General features: G+C 36.4%; 1 protein-coding gene across 2 annotated transcripts in view; it reads left to right on the top strand.

The window, feature by feature from the left end:
- SYT1 (synaptotagmin I) overlaps nt 1-19,387 on the top strand; it is a 503,705-nt gene that overhangs the window by 258,831 nt on the left and 225,487 nt on the right. For both annotated transcript variants that reach the window (XM_011981396.1, XM_011981395.1), the window contains one exon: nt 1,546-1,728. In XM_011981396.1, the coding sequence (XP_011836786.1) occupies nt 1,563-1,728 (166 nt within the window). In that variant the 5' untranslated portion in view covers nt 1,546-1,562. The remainder of the gene's footprint in view (nt 1-1,545; nt 1,729-19,387) is intronic.

Below are 19,387 nucleotides of genomic sequence, written 5' to 3' on the forward strand. Positions count from 1 at the left end.
TCACTCTTGTAGCCCAGGATGGAGTGCAGTGGCACAATCTTGGCTCACTGCAACCTCTGCCTTCTGGGTTCAAGCGATTCTCCTGCCTCAGCCTCCTGAATAGCTGGGATTACAGGTGCCCACCACCACACCCAGCTAATTTTTATATTTTAGTAGAGACGGGGTTTCTTCATGTTGGTCAGGCTGGTCTCGAACTCCTGACCTCAAGTAATCCGCCTGCCTCAGCTTCCCAAAGTGCTGGGATTACAGGAGTCAGCCACCACGCCCAGATGAAATTTCAATTTTTAAAAAATCTTGTTTGCTGGTTATCTCCATGTCTTTGCAAATTAAAAGGTTTTTATAAGTTCATCTACTTTCCTGTTGAGAACATGAAATGAATCCTGTCCAGGCCTCTTTACTTCTCTATTTCTGCCCCAATTCATGACATTCTTTCCTCAGAAAGTCTGAAATCTTAAGTAGTGCAGGAGAATTACAAAGTCCGGAATATTTTTAGATTGGAGAATATAAGTTCATTTCTACTCTCTTAGAATACCTTCCTTACATTTGTACCTTCACGTGTTCTAAGAAAAATCTAGGAAGGGCAGGTTTTAGTTCTTCGTATTTCAGAAGGTGGATAAATTATGAAGTCAAATGCCTTGTTAAAGTTTAGGTAGCTAGTGAAGAGGATGAGAACTGATGTCTTCTGAATTCACAGCTAAGATGTTTTTATTGATTACTTTATTAATTATTTTGGCATATTTGGGAGGTAAACAAATACTTTGAACAATTGAATGAATTAATAAAATAAAATATTCTAATTAAATAAGCTAAATAAAATAAAATAACCAAACTTATAAGTTGTGTTTCATTAGCAGCACCTTGATGTATATAATCAACCATGCCACATTTATAGTGACGTAAAAATATTACCCAACAAGACAAGAAAATTATTAATCAGAGTATTGTTTACAATAAATGTCAAAAAAGTGACTGAGGTGAAAACTTACCATCAATAAATAAGATTCAAGAACCAATTACTGTAATACATTCATAACATCTTAGAGTATCAATATTATGAATAATATTACTTATAACCATTTTTAAAGTCACTAGCATTTTGAATGCATGTTATTTATCAACATTTCCAATACAAATATTTTATCTCTTTTTTCCTTTTAGAAAACACAAAATATTTAAAGTATAGAGCATGTATTTTGTCAAGAATTGTTTCATACACGTTTTGGTAAGATATGGTTTAAAAGTTAAATCTATACAGCAAATAATTGGCTATATAATAACTAATAGATTTGACAGTATACATAGTATTGTCGGAATAGAATACTATTGAGTAACTATGTCTGGTCTTTACCTTCTGGGGAAGAGCTCTTCACTCTCTGTGTTTCCATAAATATTTCATGAACCAACACAAAACGATATGCTAATAATGGACTATTTACCCAGTGAGCAGGTGCCACCTCTAATGTTCTTTCATCTCTGGGATGCCTTTGATGTGGGAGCAGTTAAGCCATTTTGAATTGTTCTGTCTTTGCTTCCCTCCCCTCACAGCTTCACCTGAACCTAAAATGGTGAGCGAGAGTCACCATGAGGCCCTGGCAGCCCCACCAGTCACCACTGTCGCGACTGTTCTGCCAAGCAATGCCACAGAGCCAGCCAGTCCTGGAGAAGGAAAGGAAGATGCCTTTTCTAAGCTGAAGGAGAAGTTTATGAATGAGTTGCATAAAATTCCATGTGAGTATTCTATATTAGTACCTGGATAAAAATAAGTGGTTGAAAAACACCCCATCCATTGGAAAGAAAGCAGAACTCCTTTTAATGTACTATAAATTTACATTTAATTTATTATTATGGGAATGATGGTATCCCAATATAAAATAAAATATTCTTGGAAATGGAATATTATTCTTGTCTTTAAATATACTTCATAAATGAAAATCCAGTTTATAAAAAATGTCTGCAGCTTGTATTTAATATAGGTAGGTTCTTTTCTTCGATGTCTGTTTCTCTCAAGAATATTAATGTTTACGGGTTCTTTTGTATTTATTTTGGATTTGCATTTATGAAATTATTTCATTGCAAAGACTGTTTCTGAACAATAGTTAAGGTTTGCTTTCCCAATATCGCAAGTTTGATTTTCTGTCACTCATTTGTCATCATTTAAAATCTTATTGTTATTTTTTAAAGTTTCTTTATTGTCATTTAAAAAAACTGGACCTAAGTTTATTTGGATAAGTATAGTACTAAGTCTAATCAGTGACATTTAATTTTTTAATTTTATTTTTACATTGACAGATAAAATCATACTGTTGTACAACATGGTAGCTATCATTAATAATATATCTATGATGTATTCCAGAAAAATGTTAAGAGAATGAATATAAAGTGTTCTCACCACAAAAATAACTATGTGAGATTATGCATATTGCAATTAACAGGATTCAGTTATTCCACAAGGTATCAAAATATCATGTTGCAGACAGTAAACATCATGTTGTACAAAAGATCTCTCAAACTTATTTCTCCTCTCTAACTGAAATGTATTCTTAGACCAACGTCTCTCCCCAATTGCCACCTCCCCTCAATCACCACAGCCACTGGTAACCACCATTCTACTCTCCACTTCTTTGAGATCAACTTTTTTAGATTTCACATATGAGTGAGATCATGTTGTATTTGTGTTTCTGTGCCTGGATTATTTCGCTTAACAATGTTCACCAGGCTCATTCATGTTGTCACGAATGCCAGGATTTCATTTTTTATAGCTGAATGGTATCTCTCAAGTGGATGTACCACAATCCACTCATCCACTGATAGACACTTGGGTTGATTCTATATCTTGGCTATTGTGAAAAAATGCTGCAGCAACCATGAGAGTGCAGATATCTGTTTGTCATATTGATTTCATTTCTTTGGATACATACTTGGTAGTAGGATTGCTGGATCATATGGTAGTTCTAGTTTTAATTTTTAAAGAAACCTCCATACTATTTTCCATAGTGGTTGTACTAATTTACATCCCCACCAACAGTATGCAGGGGTTCCCTTTTCTCCACATCCTTGCCAACACTTATATTTGATTTTTTGATACCAGCCATTCTAACAGGTTTGAGGTGATATTTCATTGTGACTTTAATTTGCATTGCCTTAATAATTTGTGGTATTGAGCGTTTATTTCATATTTCTGTTGACCATTTAAATGTCTTCTTTTCAGAAATGTCTAGTCAGGTCATTTGTCCTTCTTTTGATTGGGTTATTTGTTTTATTGCTGTTTGAGGTCCTTATATATTTTGGATATTAACCCCTTATCAGGTGTATAGTTTGCAAATATTTTTTCCCCTTCTGTAGATTGTCCCTTTATTTTGTTGATTGTTTCCTCTCCTGTGCAGAAGCTACTTAGTTTGATATAATCCCATTCATCTGTTTGCTTTTATTAACAGTACTTTTTGGGTCATATCCAAAAAGTTATTGCCAAGACCATATCATAAAGCTTTTATCCTGTGTTTTATACTCGATTCATAATTTTGAATCTTATATTTAAATCTTTAATTCATTTTAGTTGATTTTTGTATATGTTGTGAGATATAGTTTCATTCTTATGCATGTGGATATCCAGTTTTCCCAACACCATTTACTAAAGAGACTGCTCTTTCTCTATTGTGGGTTTTTTGCTCTTTTGTTGAAAGTGAGTTGGCAGTAAATGTGTAGATTTCTTTCTGAGTTCTCTATTCTGTTTCATTGTCTATGTGTCTTTTTTCATGCTTGTACCATGCTGTTCTGGTTACTATAGCTCTATAGTATAAAACTATAACCCTGTAGTATATTTTGAATTCAGGTAGTGTGATACCTCCAGAAATGTTATTTTTGCTCGATTACTTTGGCTATCTAGGGATTTGTGTGGTTCCATACAAATTTTAAGATTGTTTTTTCTATTTCTGTGAAGAATGTAATTGATATTTTGTAGTACCTTTGTCTGGCATTGCTATCAGGGCTTTGCTGGCTTTGTAAAATGAGTCTGGAAGTATTCCTTCTTCCATTTTTGGAAGAGTTGGAGGAGAAATGGTATTAGTTCTTCAAGTGTTTCATAGAGATTAGCAGTGAAGATATAAGGTCTTCACTTATGGGAGACTTTTTACTACTGATTCAATCTTTTTGCTCATTACTGATCTATTAAGATATTATATTTCTTCATAATTCAATCTTGGTAGGTTGTATGTGTCAAGGAATGTATCCATGTTTTCTTGGTTATCCAATTTGTTGGTATATAATTGTCCATAAGAGTCCCATGAGCCTTTGTATTTCTATTGTATCAGTTGCAATATCTCCTTTTTTGTTTCTTATTTATTTGAGTCTTCTCTCTTTTTTCTCTTAGTCTTTCTAAAGATTTGTCAATTTTGTTTAACTTTTCAAAAACCCGGTTTTGTTTATCTCAGTTTTGTTGATCTTTTCTGTTGTTTCTGTAGTCTCTATTTCATTTCTTTCTGCTCTGATCTTTATTGTTTCCTTCTTTTACTAAATTTGAGCTTAGTTTGTCTTTGTTTTTCTAATTTCTTGAGGTTCAACATAAGATTTTTCTTCTTTTTGTGAAATAGACATTTATTTCTGTAAAATTCCCTCTTAGAATTGCTTTTGCTGTATACCATAGGTTTTGCTATATTGTTTTTCTTTTCCATTTGTCTTAAGAAATATTTTTTGTCTCCAGAAATGTTTGTTTCCTTTTTAATTTATTCAATGACCCATTATTTATTCAAGAGTATGTTGTTTAATTTCCATTATTTGTGCATTTTCTTCTAAAGTCCCTTCTGTTTTTGATTTCTAGTTTTATATCATTGTGGTCAGGAAAAAAAATAACTTAATATGGTTTTAATCTTCTTAAATTTATTAAGACTTGTTTTGTGGCCTTACATATGATCTGTTCTGGGGAATGTTTCATGTGTAGTTGAGAAGAATGTGTATTCTGTAGCTGTTGGACAGAATAATATGTATATGTCTGTTGGGTTGATTAGATGCAGATTGTAGTTTAGGTGATGTTTCCCTACTGATTTCCTGTCTGGATGATCTGTCCATTGCTGAAAATGGGGTGTTAAGTCACTGTTATTGTACTACAGTTGATCTCTCCCTTCAGGTCTATTAATATTTGCTTTATACATTTAGGTGCTCCAATGTTAGGTGCATATATGTTTGCAGTTATTCTCTTGCTGAATTTTGACCATTTTATAATCATTATATATCATTATATAATCATTATATATATTTTATGACCATTTTATATCATTATAAAATTACCTTTATTTCTTTTTACAACTTTTGCCTTTTATTGTATTTGATCTGATACACATATAGTTATTCATGCTCTATTTTGGTTTTCATTTGCATTAGATATCTTTTTTCATTCCTTTATTCTGTATGTCCTTATAGGTGAAGTGTAGGCAGCATTTAGTTGAATCTTTTTAAAATCCATTCAGTCACTCTATGCCTTTTGATTGAAGAATTTAACCTACTTACATTTAAAGTAATTATCAATAGTTACTACTGCCATATTATTAATTGTTTTCTAGTTATTTTGCACATTGTTTATTCCCTCTCTTTTCTCTCATACTGTCTTCCTTTATGGGGAAGGGAGTGATTTTTCTCTAGTGGTACGTCTGATTTTCATTTTTTGTATATCAACTAGAGGTTTCTTCTATGTGGTTACCATGAGGTTTTCAAAACACATCTATAGTTATAACAGGTTATTTTAAGCTGATAACAAATTGACTTTGATCATGAAAAAACCTCTACAATTTTACTCCTCCACTGTCCACATTTTGAATTTTTGATGTCAAAATTTACATATTTTATATTGCATATTCCTTTAAAAATTATTGCAGCTATTACTATTTTTAATCGTTTTGTTTTTTGACCTTCATACTACAGTTATAAGTAATTGACACACCAGGATTACAGTGTTATAGTATTCTGCATTTGGCTGTGTACTTACTTCTACCAGCAAGTTTTATACTTTTAAACGTTTTTGTGTTAATCATTAGCAAATTTTTTTTCAACTTGAAGAACTCCCCTTAGTATTTCTATAAGACAGGCCTGGTGGTAATGAACTCCCACAGGTTTTGTTTGTCTAGGAAAGCCTATATCTCTCCTTTATTTCTGAAAGATAGCTTTGCTGGGTACACTATTCTCTGTTGGCAGTTTTTTCTTCAGCATGTTTTATAGTATTCCACTCTCTCCTGGCCTATAAAATTTCTGTTGAAAAGTCGGCTGCTGGATGTATTGGAACTCCCTTATATATTATTTGCTTCTTTTCTCTTGCTGCTCTCAGGATCCTCTTTTTGGTCTTTGATCCTTGACAATTTGAGTATATGTCTTGGGGTAGTCTTATTTGGAATGAATTTAATTGGAGACCTTTGATTTTTCTGTATCTGTATATTTACATCTTTCTCCAGGTTTAAGAAATTTTCCACTACCATTTATTTATTTATTTATTTATTTATTTATTTATTTATTTTCTTTTTCTTTTTCTTTTTCTTTTTTGACAGAATTGTGCTTGGCACCTAGACTGAGGTGCAGTGGCATGATCTTGGCTCACTGCAACCTCCACCTCCCAGGTTCAAGAGATTCTCCTGCCTCAGCCTCCTGGGTAGCTAGGATTACAGGTGTCTGCCACCATGCCCAGCTAATTTTTTGTATTTTTAGTAGAGATGGGGTTTCACCATGTTGGCCCGGCTGGTCTCGAACTCCTGACCTCAAGTGATCCACCTGCCTTGGCATCCTAAAGTGCTGGGATTTCAGACGTGAGCCACTGCACCTGGCCTACTTTAAATAAGCTCCCCACTCTTTGTCTCTGTCTTCTTTTTTCTCCTATGGCTTGATTGTTTGCTTTGTTGATGCTGTCTCATAAAACCCATGAGCTTTCTTCATTTCTTCTCATTCTTTTTTCTTCTCTATTTTTAAATAGCCTGTCTTCAAAATTAAAGATTATTTCTTCTGTTTGACTAGTTCTGCTGTTAACACCCTCTATTGCATTTTTTTCTTTCATTATATTTTTCTCAACTGCTCTTTTCATTTCATTCATTGTATTTTTTAGCTTCAAGAATACTGTTTTATTATTTAAACCTCTATTAAATGTCTTATTCTGGTGTCATATTATTTTCTCATTTTTTTTCTTGAAGTTCACTGAGCTTCCTTAGTTATTTGGAATTATTTGTCAGGCATTTTATACCTCTCCATTGATTTATGGTCAGTGACTCGCACCTTATTTTTTTCCTTTGGTGATATGTTTGCCTGACTCCTTGATCTTTATGATCGTGTATCAATGTCTGTGCATTTGAAGAAATAGGCACTTACATCAGTCTTCACAGTCTTCATAGACAGGCTTTGTCTGGGAAAGTCCTGCAGCAGGGTGTAGTGCTAGAGTGCATCAGAAGCCCAGGGCAGTTGCAGCCAGCATGGCATTGCCAGAACCTGGGGCCCACTGTGGCAGGTGAAGCACTGGAGTGGGCAAGAAGCCTGGGGCAGATGCAAATGGAAGGACACTAATGTACTCTAGCAGCCTGATGCAGCTGAAGTCAGTGCAGTGCTGCCAGAAGCCTAGGGCCCACTATAGCAGGTAGGGCACTGGGGCAGACCAAAGCCTGGGACAGCTGTGGCCAGCATGGCACTTCCAGAATCTCAGGGTAATTATGACCATAAGAGTGCTGCCAGAAGCCTGAGGTCCACAACAGCAAGCACAGTACTGGGACAGCTGAAGCCAAGGACCACTAATGCTGCCTGCTGCTGAGGGCGACCTGAAGCCCAAGAACACTGATACAAACCTGGTGGTGGTACATACCAGATATCGAGTTTGCCATACAAGCCTGAAGCCTGGGGCTATGTGGTCCCTCCTGGCACCAAGGCAAGTTTAGAGGCTCAGTCACCGGTATAGGTCTTGAATTTAAGGCCATGTGGGTCTGCCTGGTACTGAGTTTTACTGCGCAGGTGCAATGCTAGGGTCCAAGGCAAAGTCCTGTGCTCGCTTCCCTCTCTTTCCCCCAAGTCGACAGTATCTCTGCACCTGTGCTGCCTGGGGCTAGGGAAAGGGTGATGCAGGTGTTGTAGAACTGTCCTTCCTATCTCTTCAATGCATTTTTTCTTATTATTATGCTACCACCAGCTACTGTGAGCTTTCATGTGGTTTCCTTAGCTCTTGTGAAGTTATTTGCATGCATGGATAGTTGTTCAAATTTATGATTTTGTGGGAGATGGTATCTGGAGAGTCCTACTGCTCCATCTTGCTCTGCCTCAGTTCCAGTTGCATTTAATTTGAATCTTAAACTACAACTTAGTCTTTTTTCTTCAAGTATGAACACTTACTATGTATAGTCACTTTCCCAAATGCTGGGAACAAATATTTAGCACTCACAGAGCTTGTATTCTAGTGGGGAAAAGATGTTAGAAATTAATAAAGAAGAAAATATATAGTAATAAATGATGTAAGGAAAAATATAGGAGCGTAAATGTAATTGGGAAGGGGAAAAGCATAAAAGGTTGTTATTTTGGGGATGACCAGGGCTGGTTTCCTTCATAAGGAGACCTGAAGGAAGTGGAGGAGAGGATATCACAAAACCTGGCAAATAGGACAAAGGCCCTTAGGCAAGAATCTACCTGGAAGAGCAAGAAGCCCAGTGTGCCTTAAGTAGATTGAACGAGGTGGAGACTGGCAGAAGATGAATTTGAATATAGCAGAAACCATGTCATGTGGGGTCTTGTCGATTGTTCTAAAGAACTTAGATTTTACACTGAGTGAAATAAAATGCCTTGTTGAGCAGAAGTGTCCCATGATCTGACTTTGGTGGGTTTTTCTGTTTTATTTTATTAATTATTATTATTATTTTTTTTATTATTATTATTTGAGACAGCATTTCACTCTTGTTGCCCAGGCTGGAATGCAATGGCACTATCTCAGCTCACTGTAATCTCCGTCTCCTGGCTTCAAGCGATTCTTCTTACCTCAGCCTCCCAAGTAGCTGGGATTACAGGCATGCACCACCATGCCAGGCTAACTTTTTGTATTTTTAGTAGAGATGTGGTTTCTCCATGTTGGTCAGCCTGGTCTCGAACTCCCAACCTCAGGTGTTCTGCCTGCCTTTGCCTCCCAAAGTGCTGGGATTACAGGCGTGAACCACTGTGCCAGCCCTGACTTGAGTTTTTTTAAAAGATTATTCCTGCTACAGGGGGGAAAAAAAGCTGGGGTAGCAAGCTATAGAAAGGCAAGGGCAGAAGAGAAAGCAGGTTGTTGAAATAATCCGAATGAGAGATTTATGACATGTATAAGATAATTATTCTATAAGGACACTGAAAAACTAAATGAAGCATACAAGGAATCAGCTTCTTATTCCTCATTAATTAGCAACTTGTTAATTTGTCTGTCCACTTTTAAGAAATTCGAGTTGGTCTAAGACACACACTTAGCACAGTTGTCAGTAATTACCATTCTTAGCAGGAAGACTCGTGAGCCAGTAGAGATGAAGATGGTCCAATACATCAAACACTAGAATGGGAAACACAAAATCTCAGTTCTTGTCATTGCTCTACCGCTGAGTTAATGGACTGATATACAAACTCCAGGTACTTTTGATATAACTTTGAGGTCATAACTACCAGGCATAAATCAAATACATATATTATGGGTACAAACTTTCACTTAAGGAATATTTTCTCAAAATGTTTACATAGGAGAAATGTGTTTTAGAGGAGCGGAGAAAGCAATGAACAACATAAATCAAATTCATATCTTGGCTTTTAACACCATCTTTCTCTCTGGAAGAATAAACAATATGAGACACATGGCAAGGCTGATAACTATAGGATTGAAATGCTCCCCATATACGAGACTAACTCATTTACCCAGTTCCTTTTGGTCTTTGCCCAATGTTGGCACCTCCCCAACCACACTATTTAAAATTGCAATCCATTCATCTTACCCCACCTTTGCCAGTATTTCCTGTCCCCCATCCTTGCTTTATTTCCCACCATATTACTTAGCAATACCTGAAATATCATGTATTTTATTATTTGGTTTTAAACTGTTCTAGCTTCTTCCAAAATAATGTAAGCTCTATGAAGGCAATATGTTGGGTCTGTTTTATTCAAGGTTATATCCATGCTGATGCCCGGAACATATGAGGCACTAAATATATATTTGATGAATGGGTGAATTAATGACTACCAATTTAACTTGTATCCTGAGCCACTCCTCTTAGACTTTGAGGCCTTAATATGCTGACACATTTAAGCATCTTACTAAATCATACATTTTAAATTTCCAACACTTATGAAAGCATCATTTTAATGCTTGACTATGTCATAAACATAGAAAATGCAATTGTTTCTATCTTTGGTCACAACTCCTCTATCTTTTAGCCTTTCTCACTCAGAGCCAGCTATTACTTTATTTTTTCCTCCCTATTCATTAGTAGGAAAGCAATCAGCTGGAAAAAAATTATCTATGAAACTCTCCTTTCTTTGGTTTCTCTTGAGTAATCTCATCTCTTTCCTTCCCAAACCATTGTCTTCGTCCTCTGTCCCTTTATTGGGCACTGGAAATCAGACCAGATAAACAATCTGCTTGTCCATGGAGATTTGCCTTTGACCAGCAACCTAAAATAATAGAATATCAAAGAATCTGAGTACCACCCTTAAAAATATTACATTGCTAGCACTCTCCTTGATTTATTAGGAAGAAAAAAGTAAGATAACTAAAATCTTAAAGTGGTATGGTAAATCAATGTTAGAAAACACTGCATCATAAATAAAAGCCATGCCATTTATTAAAAGTGTGTAATAGTATGTATTTTACACTTTCATTTTAATCCATCAAAATTTTTCCTACCTGTGTAATTGACATTTCTGATAGGATTTATATGCAGGAAGCAATAATAAGCAAAAATAAAATACATCCTTAAAATCAAATTCCTTCAGGAGCATATGTTATATAAAGGTTATCACTTTTGGCTTGGCATAATATACTGTGACGCTAATGACGGGTAGCAAATTAGAATATTAATCGATTTCAGTTTCTGAACTAAATCTTGGCTACCTGGCAGATGTGTTTTTTGCAAAATTGATAGCAAACAGCTTTACTCTGTCACTTGAAATTCCCACTTGTAAGAAGAGAGGTGTCACAATGGCAAGGAGTGTGCATGTCATTAGTTGGGTAATCTGCACAGTCCAGCATGAAACATATTCAAACCAAATTGCCTGATGATATCATGCATAATACCACAGGGCTTAAATTTTTTTTTTAAAAAAAAGGAGAAGGAAATGGTAAATGCTTAGCATTTTTATCTTTCAATTCATTCTTCACACTGTTATCTAAATGAAGCAGACAAGGTTTTTCAGAATGTTTTTTTATTTTGCAACTTTGATTTTAATATGACTAGGGCCATGGTTGGTTTGTAAAGCATGAACTCATGTCATCTGAATAGCTGTGATTAAGGCTTTGATATTCATGAGCTTCTTGAAGTAGAGTGTACCTTTCTTTAAGCACAGTAGAAAGTCAAATAGCCAGAACCTGACTCTTAGTCCAGAATAAGAGCAAGTGGATTAGGAATAGTTGTATAATTTATGCAGAAATGTTATGGGATAGACAGTTTAATTCAGAAATTAAAAATACAAGCTCTAGACATAGACAACAAGAGTTCAAACCCCAGCTCCTCTGCATAATGGCTCTGTGACCTTGGGCATCTTAATTAATTTTCTGACTATCAGTTTCCTCCTATATAAAATGGGGATGAAAATAATACTCCCATCATAGGGTTGTTTGGTAAAGGTGTCAATGCATGTGAAGTGGTTAGCAGAGTGTCTGGCACTGAATAAGCGCTCTATAAATGGTAGCTATTATTAAACTCAAGCTGTCACTTTAACAAGTCTATTTCTATTTTAGAAAAACCCTCTATTCAGGTCAGTCACCCAAATTGAGAAAATTCCGGAAACTTTGCAGCCAAATACATGTGCATTGCATTCTTTAATCCCACTCCAATGATCTCTGTATTAGAGAAGGTAAATTCTCTCTTGGTGTTTCTTATTTCATCCTCTCTTTTTTTTTTTTTTTTGGTCCTATCTCCTTCCTTCTTTCTCCCTCCTTCATTTCCTGTAGCCTACCACAGGTACTCAAGATTCACATATATGAAAATGCCTAGCAAAATCCCATACATCGTAGGTTCTTAAGGAATACCAGTTTTCTTCCTTTATGCTCTAAAAATTTCTCCCCCTACTTTACCTCTCCCGTCAAGCTATCATTCTCTCTCCTTCCTTCACATTTCCACCATACTTATTTAAAAACATAATCTGGACCCTGACATTTGTTTTATCAACTCCCATTACCAACTCAATTCCTTTCACTCTAATTTTCATCCTTTGCATACTATTAAAATTGTTTTCACTAAAGTCCCCAGATACTTCCCGATGTACAATTATGAGGGTTATTATCAATATTCAGCAGATATTTCTGCATTATTATCACTTTTGGCCTTCATCTACTGAAAACTCTTGACTTCCAGGACCACTCTCCTTTCTTCCTCTTCTTTCCTTCTCTCTTTATTCTCTTCACTGACTGGTCCTCCTTTTGTTATGATCTTTTCTTCCAATAGATATTAGAGGTCCTTGTTTTCTGGGGTTTCTCTTTTAATCCTATTCCATTTTTATTCTACATGCTCTCCTTGGGCAGTTTCATTCACCTAGCCATTCAAATAAAAAAAACACCCTATTATTCTTGACTCCTTGAGCTATTTCACCACATATTCTGTACCTGCATTCAAGTTATGTGAATTACCTTGAATGCCTCGCAAAACCAGCCAGCACTTCACTACACCAGTGTCTCCCCTCATGATTTTTTGTCTTTCTGAACTCCCCTTCCCCAGTAACCCTGATACACTGTTGGGTTTTTGTTTTGCTTTGTTTTGTTTTGCTTTGCTTTGCCATTCAAGAGCCAGTTCAAGTGTCACCACTTGGATGAGAAGTTCCCTCATTTCCCAAGGCAGAAATATATGAGTCTTCTCCAACCTTTCAGAGCTCTTCATTCAAATCTCTCACTGTTCTGGTTACCAGGGGTTTTCTGCCTTTCTCACTGAAATGTAAATTAGCCAAAGGCAGGACCATTTTCTTACACATTTTTGTATCCCCCACATCTTGAAAGTGTCTGACACCAAAGGCATTAATAAAATCCAGATCTTCTCTTCTCGGCACTGTGTTGGATGAGGACCAGCAAAGCTCTCCTTCCAATATATGGGGCAGCCAAAACGGAGAGGAGGAGCTGTTTCCTTTGAGACTGGGTTAATTACTGCTACAAACAACTATTTAGATATCAAATTACAAAAATTAACATTATATCAAACAGTGTGGTCCTTATGCCGTGCTCGGAGAAACTGTGATCTAGAAAGCGGTAGTTCTCAAACCTTTTTAGCCAAGGATTGCTTTGTTCAAATGCAGTATTACATAGATATTAAATGTATAAGGTCTTATTTTATTTCATCATCTTTAGTTTATAATTGTAGCTTAATTTTGGCTCAAAATATAGAAAGTGTGTGTGTGTGTATATACTACTGTGTATGTGTGTTTTAAGAGTTACCATTAAAAACAATCCTGTGGCAGAAAGTTCACCTAGAGCAGTAGTTTTTGTTTTTTGTTTTGTTTTGTCTTGTTTTTTTGAGACAGAGTTTTGCTCTGTCACCCAGGCTGGAGTGCAGTGGCACAATCCCGGCTCACTGCAACCTCCACCTCCCGGATTCAAGCGATTCTCCGCCTTAGCCTCCCAAGTAGCTGGGATTTCAGGCGCTCACCACCATGCCCGGCTAATTTTTTGTATTTTTAGTAGACACGGGGTTTCATCATGTTGGCCAGACTGGTCTCAAACTCCTGACTTCGGGTGATCCACCCGCCTCAGCCTCCCAAAGTGCTGGAACTACAGGCGTGAGCCACCGCGCCCAGCAGAGCAGTAGTTCTTAATAGAGATGGCACAGCTCCTACAACATAGTGTAGGCTGGGCGCGGTGGCTCAAGCCTGTAATCCCAGCACTTTGGGAGGCCGAGACGGGCGGATCACGAGGTCAGGAGATCGAGACCATCCTGGCTAACACGGTGAAACACCCTCTCTACTAAAAAATACAAAAAACTAGCCGGGCGAGGTGGCGGGCGTCTGTAGTCCCAGCTACTCGGGAGACTGAGGCAGGAGAATGGCGTAAACCCAGGAGGCGGAGCTTTCAGTGAGCTGAGATCCGGCCACTGCACTCCAGCCTGGGCGACAGAGCGAGACTCCGTCTAAAAAAAAAAAAAAAAAAAAAAAAAAAAAAAAACATAGTGTAAATATTTTGGGGTCATTTTCAGTATATTAAAAATGGGCATGCAGGAAACTCCTGGCATTTAGAGGGCATGGTCATAGGACCCTACACATCCTGCAAAGTGTGGGATAGTTTCACAAAATGAAGAATTGTTCTGAATCCCACGCAAATCTCAAAAGCCCCATAGGACATACATACAGATGGAAACCTTTTCTGTAATTATCTGAACCCAAAACTATTTTCCATATAAGCACAAAGTGTTTTTGCATGGCTCTCATATATGAATACATGGAATAGTCTAGTTTGTATTCTAATGTCCACCTAGCCTTTAATCTCTGATTTTCTTCTGATTTTTAAAAATTCTTCTGATTGTCTTCTTTAAATCTAAACATCCTTTTTAGTATTACATAGTTTCAAGCATTTGCTTATTTCATTGTGTCTTACTGTATAAGCTGCATCTGAAGATTTTTGTACTGAAATAGAATTGTTTAAATAAATTAGTCTTCATTTACATCAGGTATAACTCCCAATGCAATCCCAGTTGATGGGTGCTGACAAGTTGATGGATGCAGCACACCAACATGGCACAAGTATACATATGTAACAAACCTGCATGTTATGCACATGTACCCTAGAACTTAAAGTATAATAAAAAAAATCTAAAAAAATAAAAATAAAAATAAATAAATAAATTAGTCTTATTTCTCCATTATATTATAGTTGACACATTTTACTAATTTTAAAATTATATATGTAGGTATGTGATATTCTTATTTGCACTTAGAGACAGAAAAAAGGAATATTCTCAAACATTTGTTATGAACTGGGGTAATACTGATTTTAAAAAACAATGGGCAACACGACTCTATCAACATTCTCTATTCAAGGTGGAAAACTAACAAAAGTACATTCTACTGATGCCACATTTCAGGAAGGTTGTTTATATGTCCCCTTGGATTTTGTTTTATAAACTAGTGTTGAGGGATTTTTATAAACTTCCAAAGCATAGGTAACACAGAGTAACAGTAAGCACACAAAGCCACCAAGTAAATTAAAATCACAACTAAGTTTCTAAACTGTATTCAGCTACGTGCCATTAGCATTTCAAAGATATTAAGCAAACACACCTGAGGAAAATTAGGGGCTTGAATAAGATTTTGGGCCTATATCCAGAATAATTCAGGAATTACCTTGCTGAAATACCATACAAATGTACTTTAAAATAGCTTTAACATCTATTTTGTTTTTACCACGTAGCAGATACATTGCAAACTACAGACTACATTTTCACTAAGCAAAGCCTAACTACAAAAACAAACCTACAGAGACAACAGAATGAGAGAAGCTGGGAGACTGCTGTTTTCTCCTCACTCATGACTATGTAGATCTTTTATTGCATTGCTGATCTGTCAGGTTTGTGCCAGTTTCTATTAAATTGAGGAAAGAATTTAGAAGCAGAAACCAGAGGGAATTTATGAGATGTATCATTACATTTTTAGTGCTTGGCTTTATTTTTGTTTGTTTTGATTTTCATTTATAAGAATACTGTAATAAAGGGATTTGTACTTGATGTCTTCTGAGTCCACGTGTCTCCCCAGCCTGTCTTTTAAGTGAACTTAGGTAACTTTGAAATAAAGATTAAGAAAATATTGGCCCATTGAAAGATTTTCTCACTAAGCAACACTTTCATTGACACTGCTGCCCTGGAGAAATTTCAAAACCACTTGAACCGTCTCCTTTTTTCTCTTCTTTTTCAAGCTGTTTTCACACATACAAGTTTTTTCTTAAAAAAAAAAAAAAAAAAAAAAAAGGATAGTAGTAGGCAACAAATAATAGAAACATATTTGAACTGATAAATATGCCGTTTTCTGCAAGTAGTTTATATCTGTCCATAGAAACTCAGAAAAGAGCCAGGATTGAGGGACAATAAGCTATAATTGATTGAGTCGTATTGTTCAATGCCTTGAAGGTAAAACATTATTTTAATGTTAAAATGTAAAACATTAATTATTTAACGTAAAATGTAAAAAATTTATTTTTGTTAGGATTTGGATCAGATGATTTTAAATCAATTAACTATTGCGGTGGATTTAAAACACTGCTGTTATAATCAAGCAAATATTACTACCTAAATTATTTGGTACACTTAGGTAGCCCCAAAGTGGTAGCAATTTATCCATAATGCTGTCTTAATCACTCAGAGATTCTTAGACAATATTAGCAACTAACCCAGGTTCAGGGGAACATTGTTTGCTATGGTGAGAATCTATGAAATGAGGTCATTTGTAGTGTGAGCTACAAAGTTGGTCTTCCCAAGTTCAAAATTCTGACTCTGCCATTACTAGTGTATGACCTTGGACAAATCATATAATTTCTCTGTAAAATAAAGACAGTAATAGTACTTTACCTCTTGGAAGGTGTGAGTAGTAAAGTATTCATGCATATAAAGTGCTTAAAACAATGTCTGGAATATAATGGCCACATTCAAATTCCGTAAGCTTCCACTGCATATTTATAGAGTGCCTACTATGTGCAAGGCTGTATATGCCATAGTAAGGAGTTAAATCAAAGCACATAATTTTTCTGGACCTCAACAGCATTACAACTCAGAACGTTTCTGCAAGAAGGACTTCTAAATTAAAACGTCTTAGCAGGACAACAATGGTTCTTTATGACATGGCTCTCGCGTACGCCCCAGCCTCCTCTGCAACTGTTCACCCTCACACAGTTTGCTCCAACACGACGGAACCTCTTAACAGTTACTGAATGTATTATCCACAGTTTTTCTTTCTTCCCGATCTTTATACAAACTGTCTCCTCTGCCTGAAATTCCTTGCTTGTCATGGCTTGTCTGCCTAGACTCCTTCTAGTTAGCCTTCAGAACTCTACTTTTGTTTAAAGCTTTTCCTGTTTTCTGGTACCAACTTCCTAATCCACTATTCGTCAGCAGTTCTCCCTCCATAACAAGTTTGTACTTTGCATATGCTTATAATTTTTACTTTTATTATTTTGTATTTAGTTGAGGCCAGGGACACACTGTCTTTTCATCTTTGTGTCTCCAGTTCCAGCACAAAATCTGGCTCATAGATAGGCAGAATTATTACTCTCCTTTAGCTCAAAGGCCCTCATATCAAGTTATCAAGAAAGACGTCCAAAGAGCTCTTATGGGAAAAGGGTGAGAGAGGACATAATAATCAAAGGCGACATTCACTGTGAAGCTAAATCAAAGGTGGGCAACCTTCCAGAGCCATTCTGCCTTGCCCTCGACCACACTCTACTTTACAATCCATCTTTGTTTTTTCTCTCTCCTTTTACTTCTTTTCTCCCTTTCCTCGACCTTTCTCTAACATTATCATCTTTTGTTCCCTTTCGTTCCTCCTTGCCCATGCTGATTTCAAATGTTCATTGTTTAATTTTTTCTCTATCCGTCTCGTGGAAGCCCCATCTAATTCAGAGTCAAGATGCAAACAGCCACCAAACTGGTCCTCCAGCTAAACAGTGTCCTCACCACCAAGCATGTTTATTCCAAGTGGAGATCAGGCACTCAGTGATAGCTTCAACTTTTTGTTTTAAAAATAATGAATTGTATTGACATATCCAGAAAATAAGATTGGTTCATTTCATACGATGACTGTTATCTAACATAGCCCAGTTTCCTGTGTTTTCACTGAGACAGTTCAAAAGAAAGCTAGATACACTGTTACAGTGGCGTTTCCCCCAGTGGGTACATGTGTGAGGTTTGCTTTGCTGAGTAGCTGTTTATAGGAAACTTGTGTAGATTTCTGTGTTTCGCCCTATCAGGCACACAAAGCACAGCAGTTCCTCTTTTCAGCTACATTGTCAATATCACCACAACCATCAATAACATTTGAAGTGGTGCTTCCACATGGCCTTGACAGCCATCTTCTGCTCACACTGATTGGAACTGTTCTGTCACCTCACCTTTCTACAGCTGCTGTCACTCATCCACCTTTCTTTTCCAGATCTGCTAATGTGGCTCTAATGCGATTTACCTGGCTGCCTTCCAGGCCCCCATCAGTAGTGGATCTGTTTTGCTATTTTGCATTAAGTAGCCCTAAGCACCAGTGCTATTGACGTGAAAGGCAAGGCACTTCCACTAGAGCTTGAATGTAATAATCTTTCTAACAGCTGAGCCCTGCAGAATTTTACTGGTGCTGCAATTACAGGAAAACATATAGGCAGTTTCCCAAGGTCAGCTGTGCTACTGTTATCTTCCATTGGAAATTGATGCCGCCTTGCCTCTAATCTGGATTACTTGATTTGGCCATTCCCTTAGGCAGGGATAGTTGGACCTATATGTACAAGGCACCCCATACAATGTATCTTACTGTTATTGAAAATCTCTTCTCCCTTGGCTTCTGATACTCAATTCTCTTTCCTTCTAACATTCTTTCTTTCTTTCCTTCTAACATCTTTCTTTCCTTCTAATATCTTTCTTTCCTTCTAACATCTTCCTTTCCTTCTAACATTCTTTCTTTCTCACTGCCTCCTCCAATTGCCTAGAGGTGGGTACTCTCCAAGCCTCTGCCTCTGACATTCTTCTACCTCTATGATTTATTTATAATTTCAGGATTTCCAATACTATCTTTATGTAAATCACACTCAAAACTCAATCCTCAAACTTGATATCTCTGTTGAATGCTCCTCTTTTGTTAAATTAACTTTATCGAAGAATGGTTTACATATAACAAGATGCACCCATTGAAAATGTATAGTTCCGTGCTTTTAGTCATATAAAAGCAATGTAATTATCACCCCCAAAAATTGCTTCTAGTTCCTTTCTAGCAATTGCCGCCCTACTACCTTTAGTTATGGGCAGTAATTAATCTGCTTTTCTGTTACTACAAATTAGTAATAACTGTTCCAGCATTTAATTAAAATGGAACCATGCACGCATTCTGTATCTGATTTCTTTCACTTAGCATAATGCTTTTGCGATTTATCTTGCATGTTTCGGTAGTCCATTTCTTTTTATTGCTGAGTAACATTTCATTGAATGGATATCCATGAGTCGCTTATCCATGTATTTGTTGATAGACATTTAGGTTATTTCTAGTTTGGGTT

The sequence above is a fragment of the Mandrillus leucophaeus genome, unplaced genomic scaffold, assembly GCF_000951045.1.
Source record: "Mandrillus leucophaeus isolate KB7577 unplaced genomic scaffold, Mleu.le_1.0 Scaffold225, whole genome shotgun sequence".
Lineage (NCBI taxonomy): Eukaryota > Metazoa > Chordata > Mammalia > Primates > Cercopithecidae > Mandrillus > Mandrillus leucophaeus.